The sequence below is a fragment of the Etheostoma spectabile genome, chromosome 20 (genome assembly GCF_008692095.1).
Source record: "Etheostoma spectabile isolate EspeVRDwgs_2016 chromosome 20, UIUC_Espe_1.0, whole genome shotgun sequence".
Lineage (NCBI taxonomy): Eukaryota > Metazoa > Chordata > Actinopteri > Perciformes > Percidae > Etheostoma > Etheostoma spectabile.
Genome location: NC_045752.1, coordinates 510,626 through 519,000, shown reverse-complemented (window position 1 = coordinate 519,000; position 8,375 = coordinate 510,626). Strand labels below are relative to the sequence as shown.

Here is an 8,375-nt window from a genome sequence, read left to right as displayed (position 1 = left end):
GTTACAAGTTATCACTGTAAAAGAAAAAATACAAATAACAGAGTATGCAATATGGCTTTTATATTACCTTTTAAACATTAACATTACAAATGAATTACAGTGATACTATTCATAATCTTAAAATATGTAAATGTACGTTTAGATCGTCTATGATTTAGATGCGTTTACTGTAGTTAAAGATTATCTTTAATTTATCTGGTTCTTGAACGCAACTTGATTTTGTTGGTCCTCCAGTATCCCACAATGCACCGTTTCCGTGTCCACGTCAAACCTGACAGCCATCGCTGCAGCTGACCTGATATCGGCTGCAGCAGTCTAGGTGGCACTTTCTGGGTGCTGTGTTGTTTAGACCGGCTAAAAACCGCTGAAATACCACTCACACTCAGCCGTAGACGACACAGACCCCCACATAAGGCCGTAATCTAAGGTAGAGGCTGTTTGACTGGGATATAACGACGCTTAGCATAGCCTAGCTTGTCTCGAAAAAATTCCTTCAGGCAAACGACCAGCTGTTATTAGCCGGGCTCTTTGCTAAATGAGCGTCTGTCAGCCCGAAAAGCGACTTGGTTTCGGAAGATGAAAGTGGATTTGGAAGTTAAAGTGGTGTTTGTGGTGTAGAGCTTACAGTTGAGCTTCATGACCTAGTTTACTGTGTCACCTCGGGAGTCAAAGCTAGGCTAGCCCCCCCTGGTCCTCTTCGGCCCTGCTTTGTTTTTGTTTGTAGCCCTCCTCGAGATGTCATCGTGGCTGGGTGGACTCGGCTCCGGCCTCGGCCAGTCGCTGGGCCAGGTCGGTGGTAGCCTGTCCTCATTCACCGGGCAGATATCCAACTTTACCAAAGACATGCTACTGGAAGGGGTGGAGGAAGTAGGAGGTAAGGCTGCTTCATGTCTTTTTTTTTAATCTCTGGGTGTCACATAATCACAAGTTGGTGCATTACACACAACTGTAGTAGAGAGCATACTTTTTTCCTTCCAATGTATTTTGTACATATGTGAAATCACGGCTTAATACTTCCAGTGTGTACCAACATTTAAAAAAAGCACCCACTACGAGTTCCTTTAGGTTCCTTGGTCTTACCACCTGACTGGTCCTTTAGGAAGTTTGTAAAAACTATCTCTGCTGTCTTGGGAGGCAGCAACCTTGAAAATAATAAAGGTCATTACATTGAGCAGTTAAAGATATCTTACAAGAAAACTGCCATTAACTGAAACAATATCATAAAGAACTATTGCTTGCATTAATAAAAAAGTATCCAGTTAACTGGAAAACTACCAAAAAGTTTTAGCTGATTAACTGTAAGTGATAAAATCTATAAAGATGTTTACATTGGCTGTTCTTTATTTCATTGTATCAATTAGGCCCCTGAATTAAGTAGCCTAGGACCTGAAATATAAAGATGTTGGACTTTACTCAGCTGTCATAATTGAAAGCAAATGTCCGCTAACAAGAGATGAAAGGCAAGCTTATTAAACTGACCACTGAAAGATGACTTCTAACATCTAAATGATGTAATAAGTAGACAGTGCTTGAACTAATATGTAAGGCATAGACTCAGTTGCCAATTTTTGGGTACAACCGTCTAAAACTAACAGGTCAATAAGTCTAAAACACAATAATATAACAGTCCTGCAATAAGTTCAACCTTTTTGAAGGTTATAATTTATTTTGGCTTTGGAGAAGACTTCAATGTAGTGGTTATATTAAGTGTTGTTTCTAATATTTATATTATAGCCTTAATCACGGAAACACCTCTCAGTATAAGTAGGGTTAGTTTTAGTACTTTTAAATTTTTAAACTTTTAAACGATTCTGACATCAAAGTAAGGATCTTTTCGTATATTAAAAAAAAATACTAATTTAAATGTAACAATGTATTAACGATTTAAGTACTTAAATATATATAATAAGTAAACCTAAGTCACTTTACACACAACTACATTAACTGAACAATAAATAACAGTTACACTATTACCAAGTAACCACAGAATAAATGTTGAGTTGGTATGCTAACCAGAGCCCGGAGGGAAACTCTGGCATTTACTACAGCTAGCTAACGGTAGACTACAGAGAGAGAGAGTGATATTTTTATGTCCGTTTTGGAGCGTCAGAGAGAAAATATTTCAGTCCACACCTTTTGGAACCAAAATTTGCGTTCTAATCCAGTCTGATTCCTACCGGTTGCGTAGGAACGGGTTCCATAGTGGAACCAGATTTTTGGTACCCAGTATAGTATAACACAGTGCAATTCAACAGCTCCACAAATTACACTTTAAGAAAAAATACATAAAGTTAAATCAACACTTCTCACAAAAACTAACTGAATTTTGTAACTTTTGTGAGTTATTTGGCAACTGGCTGTATATATACAGTATGTTTAATCCCACCTGGGATTAATAAGAGTTATCAGTGTCCGTTCAAAAAATAGTTAGATCTAGGTCATTTGCAGTCAAATAAATAACCGATATTTCTCTATTCTGAACTAATTGCAATGATGTTGTAATCACATTGGTAAAACATGAACTGTTTGAAGACTTATGACTGACCATGTACATGTCCCAGTCTAAGAAAAATGTGACAGTGACTCAATTATGGGGAAAAAGCTAACTTTACGTAGGCAGTTAGAGATGCACTGAATGTCTATCCACGTATTATAATGTACTGCTGCTTTGTTTATCTGGTGTTTTAAAGATAGTGTTGTTCTCATGTGGATGAGCGGACATATGTAAACATTACAACACCCAGAACTCCCTTTTCTAAAGCTCTGTTGACGCTGAATGAGAGCTGGACTACTTGCATGACAGTGTTTGTTTGGGTTTTGCATCCTAACTGTTTCATCAGCAGTGAACTAGAATAGTACCTCTTTCGACTGTGAATCACACCTTCAGCATTTTATATCTGCGCCCACAGATTTGAATGTCAGCATTTAAATCTGAGTGCCTCTTAGTTTTCTTTGTTTCTGCAGCTTTTAGCTATTGCATCTTCAAGACTGCCAAGGTGACATACAGTGTACAGCTTCATTACAGTGTGTAGTGCTTTTTCTTATACCACCACTGCACTGCTTTTGGGTGTGAGTCTACTGTACCTACCTGCCGATGTGTAGATAGGACGGTCTGCCACATATTTGCAATCAATCAAGTGTGTTCCACAATAGTCAAACTTTTCCTGTCCGGTTCAGGTTAACCCTTGTGTTGTCTACTTGTCGACCGTGACACTTTTTATTTTCTCGCTCAAAATTGAAACCTTTTTTTCAACGTTTTGGTCGTCTTTTTATAAAACCTTTTGTTGCTTTCCCCCCTGATGTTTTTCTTTCTTTTTTTCTTTCTGTGCCTTTTGTGGGTTTCCCCCTATGTTTTTTAAGCTTTTTTGGACATTTTAGTCACTCTGTTCAATGGTCTTTCATAAATAAAGGCTTTTGAATGCTATAAATTTGAATAAAACATCCACATTTAAAGAAAGCAGTGGGCTGATCATTTATTTTACTTGTGAAGAGCGGTGTGTGGAACAATACGCGTTATTTTTCTGAAAATTTGGTTGAAAGACACTTTTCAGATAAAGATTCCTTTTTTTTTTTTCTCAAAATGGGTCAAATTTGACCCAAGAACAACACAAATATTAGTAGCGCCAGAGTATTGACTTAGAAAACAGACTGAAGAACTCTTACTTGGGTCATAAGTGTTAAGGTGCTTTTAAAAGATGCATGGTATCCCAATGCCTGTACACCGCCTACCTCTGGCGGGGGTTAATGATATGGTTCTGCCAGTTTTCAATGCAACCCACATGCTTTGGTTGAACTCATATGACATATATATTTATCCCCATCAGAAGTCTTTATTTTGATAGATGATGGTTAAAGTCGAGCATTTTCAGCTACAGAACTTACAGTTCAACGTAAATAAGTTATTTGGGTGTAAAATCCCAAGCAAATATTTGCAGTCGATGCAGTCACCCCTTTATTCGTTGTCAGTGGAGCTGCTAACAGACTGATAGTCTCACCGATTACAGCCAGGGTTCATGATCAAATCAAATGCTAGGGATAGCCCCTTCAAAATAATGCCACATTCTGAATGTAATGATTCAGTAAGTCACCAGTTTGCCTGGTTAGCTCCAGTTCTAGACCTAAGTTTGTTCTCAAGAGTATTTTATGATGTAAAAATGCAATAATTAAAGAACTTCTATTCTGTTATCCATCTCATTTGGCACAGTTAACCCCAAAGTATCATCATTCTTAAGCAAACAGAAGCGAGTGATAAAGCTTTGGAGAACTTTGGCCGCAGATCTCCAACTCACAGCATAACAAAAAGTATAAAGTCTTATCACTGAGTACGGAGCAATGGGCCAGCTGTGAAGCACTCTGTGTGCCAGGCCTTGCCTCCATCTTTTAAGAATATTTTTAAAAACAGAGGCTATTGACTGCAACTAGATTTGCCTGTAGGCTTTATTTTAGTTCCTGTAGTAATGGAATGTGGTGGCTGAGCTTCATCAGCTGTTAACATCACATACAATCTCTAGACATGTCACCCTGCTCAACCGGGCATGTTTGTTTGTCATGTGAGCCTGGGAAAGCAGATCTATGTGTGACTCAGGTAGAGAATGGGAAAAAAAGTCACCAGTTGGTATATCTTGAATTTGCGGCGTGTCATTGTAGATAAACGTCAACATTTTTCTCATTTTTATCAGAAAACTCAATAAAATAACCCTTTATGTATCTCTTACTGCGTGCATGAGAAAAAACAAAATATGTTTGTGGATTATGCTTTTTTATGCATTAAATGAATGCTGCCTGTTCTTCCTGTTAACTTGTGAATATTGCGATATATTAAATGCAGTTTTTGTCCATGTACTGTAGATGCCGCCACAGAACTGCAGGTGTCCAATTCCAAGTTGGCTGACATAGAGGCTGCATTTAACACTCAAAAATCTGAGGTGAGATTCTTTGTGCACAAACTCAGAGTCAAGGAGTAAAATTATATGCTTTTCTCACTACAGTATATACTTTTTGACTTGTGATCTTAAGTAGTTCCTGTGTGGCTCAATGGCTCTGGTAATGTAATTGTTGGAAATCTCCTTATGAGGTATTGATGAGGTATACAGTATTAGGGGACCACTAAGGTCTATATAAAAGAGACTTCAGATACAGTATTAGGGGACCACTAAGGTCTATGTAAAAGAGACTTCAGATACAGTATTAGGGGACCACTAAGGTCTATATAAAAGAGACTTCAGATACAGTATTAGGGGACCACTAAGGTCTGTATAAAAGAGACTTCAGATACAGTATTAGGGGACCACTAAGGTCTATGTAAAAGAGACTTCAGATACAGTATTAGGGGACCACTAAGGTCTATATAAAAGAGACTTCAGATACAGTATTAGGGGACCACTAAGTTCTGTATAAAAGAGACTTCAGATATAGTATTAGGGGACCACTAAGGTCTATATAAAAGAGACTTCAGATACAGTATTAGGGGACCACTAAGGTATATATAAAAGAGACTTCAGATATAGTATTAGGGGACCACTAAGGTCTGTATAAAAGAGACTTCAGAGACAGTATTAGGGGACCACTAAGGTCTATATAAAAGAGACTTCAGATACAGTATTAGGGGACCACTAAGGTCTATATAAAAGAGACTTCAGATATAGTATTAGGGGACCACTAAGGTCTATATAAAAGAGACTTCAGATACAGTATTAGGGGACCACTACGGTCTATATAAAAGAGACTTCAGATACAGTATTAGGGGACCACTACGGTCTATATACAGTGGTGTGAAAAAGTGTTTGCCCCCTTCCTCATTTCCTGTTCCTTTGCATGTTTGTCACACTTAAGTGTTTCGGAACATCAAACCAATTTAAACAATAGTCAAGGACAACACAAGTAAACACAAAATGCAATTTGTAAATGAAGGTGTTTATTATTAAAGGTGAAAAAAAATCCAAACCATCATGGCCCTGTGTGAAAAAGTGATTGCCCCCTTGTTAAAACTTACTATAACTGTGGTTGTCCACACCTGAGTTCAATTTCCCATGCCACACCCAGGACTGATTATTGCCACACCTGTTCACAATCAAGGCATCACTTAAATAAGAGCTGCTTGACACAGTAAGGTCCACCAGAAGATCCTTAAAAGCTACACATCATGCCAGGATCCAAAGAAATTCAGGAACAATTGAGAAAGAAAGTAATTGAGATCTATCAGTCTGGAAAGGGTTATAAAGCCATTTCCAAATCTTTGGGAATCCAGCGAACCACAGTGAGAGCCATTATCCACAAATGGCGAAGACATGGAACAGTGGTGAACCTTCCCAGGAGTGGCCGGCCGCCCAAAATTACCCCAAGAGCGCAGCGACGACTCATCCAAGAGGTCACAAAAGACCCCACAACAACGTCCAAAGAACTGCAGGCCTCACTTGCCTCAGTTAAGGTCAGCGTTCATGCCTCCACCATCAGGAAAAGACTGGGCAATGGCCTGCATGGCAGAGTTCCAAGGAGAAAACCACTGCTGAGCAAAAAGAACATCAAAGCTCGTCTCAATTTCTCCATAACACATCTTGATGATCCCCAAGACTTTTGGGACAACATTCTGTGGACCGATGAGACAAAAGTGGAACTCTTTGGAAGGTGTGTGTCCAAGTATATCTGGCGTAGAAGGAACACTGCATTTCATAAAAAGAACATTATACCAACAGTAAAATATGGTGGTGGTAGTGTGATGGTCTGGGGCTGTTTTGCTGCTTCAGGACCTGGAAGACTTGCCGTGATAAAAGGAACTATGAATTCTACTGTCTACCAAGAAATCCTGAAGGAGAATGTCCGACCATCTGTTCGTGTACTCAAGCTGAAACAAACTTGGGTTCTGCAGCAGGACAATGATCCTAAACACACCAGCAAGTCCACCACCGAATGGCTGAAGAAAAACAAAATGAAGACTTTGGAGTGGCCTAGCCTTGACCTGAATCCTATTGAGATGTTGTGGTATGACCTTAAAAAAGGCCGTTCATGCTCGAAAACCCTCTAATGTAACTGAATTAGGACAATTCTGCAAAGATGAGTGGGCCAAAATTCCTCCAGGACGCTGTAAAAGCCTCATTGCACGTTATCGCAAATGCTTGGTTGCAGTTGTTGCTGCTAAGGGTGGCCCAACCAGTTATTAGGTTTAGGGGGCAATCACTTTTTGACAAAGGGCCATGATGATTTGGATTTTTTTTCACCTTTAATAATAAACACCTTCATTTACAAATTGCATTTTGTGTTTACTTGTGTTGTCCTTGACCATTGTTTAAATTGGTTTGATGTTCCGACACACTTAAGTGTGACAAACATGCAAAGGAACAGGAAATGAGGAAGGGGGCAAACACTTTTTCACACCACTGTAAAATAGACTTCAGATACAGTATTAGGGGACCACTAAAGTCTATATAAAAGAGACTGTGCAACTGTTCTGGGCCACAGGCTGGGTACGGAAGTCGGAAAGTATTAAAAGATGGACCAACGCATTGTTTTTGATCTTTTCATAGAATTTGTTAATATTAGCAAAATATTGGACTACTCCGGCTTTATTCTATGGGATGGGTGAAGATCACTTTGTTAATACACATCCATCCAGCTGAAGAGCCCTTTAGCATCTCTCTGAGCTCTGACCACCTTCCTGTACAGTACTGTGCAAAAGGTCTTAGGCAGGTGTGATAAAATGGTGTGAACTAAGAATGGTCAGCAGATGAAAAACACATCAAGCTTATTTCCCTTTGAAATGGGAAGATGTCCAGCAGTGACATCAGCTCAGAGCTGGCAGAAACCAGTGGGACCAGGTACACCCATCTACTGTCTGGTAGTCTGGCCAGAAGTGGTCTTCATTGAAGAGTTGCAGCCAAAAAGCCAGACCTCTGACATGGAAACAAGGCCAAGCGACTCAACTACGCACAAAAACATATTAACGGGGGTGCAGAAAAATGGCAGCAGGTGAAATATTTGGCTGTAGCAGAAGGTAGTTTGTTTCCCGAAGGGCTGGAGAGTGCTACAATAATGAGTGTCTGCAGGCAACAGGGAATCTTGGTGGAGGTTCCATGCAAGTCTGGGGCTGCGTTTCTCCAAGTGGTGGTGGACATTTGTTCCTCAATGCTGAGAAATACAGGCAGATACTTACCCATCATGCAATACCATCAGAGAGGCGTATGATTGGGTCCAAAGTTATTCTTCAGCAGGACAACAACCCCAAGGTAATTATTATTATTATCTTCACTGTGAAGAAAAACAAGAAGACCTGGAAGGAATGACATGGCCCCCATAGAGCCATGAACATCATGGTCTGGGATTACATGAAGAGACAGAAGGTTTTTAGGAAGATCTGTGGTCAGTTCTCCAAGATGTTCGGA

General features: G+C 39.6%; 1 protein-coding gene across 1 annotated transcript in view; it reads left to right on the top strand.

Annotated features, from left to right (window-relative positions):
- The first annotated feature begins 242 nt into the window (after window positions 1-242).
- The window catches only part of trip11 (thyroid hormone receptor interactor 11), a 27,970-nt gene continuing 19,837 nt past the window's right edge, over window positions 243-8,375 (top strand). The window contains exons 1-2 of the mRNA XM_032499694.1: window positions 243-874; window positions 4,849-4,925. Of these exons, the coding sequence (XP_032355585.1) occupies window positions 736-874; window positions 4,849-4,925 (216 nt within the window). The 5' untranslated portion in view covers window positions 243-735. The remainder of the gene's footprint in view (window positions 875-4,848; window positions 4,926-8,375) is intronic.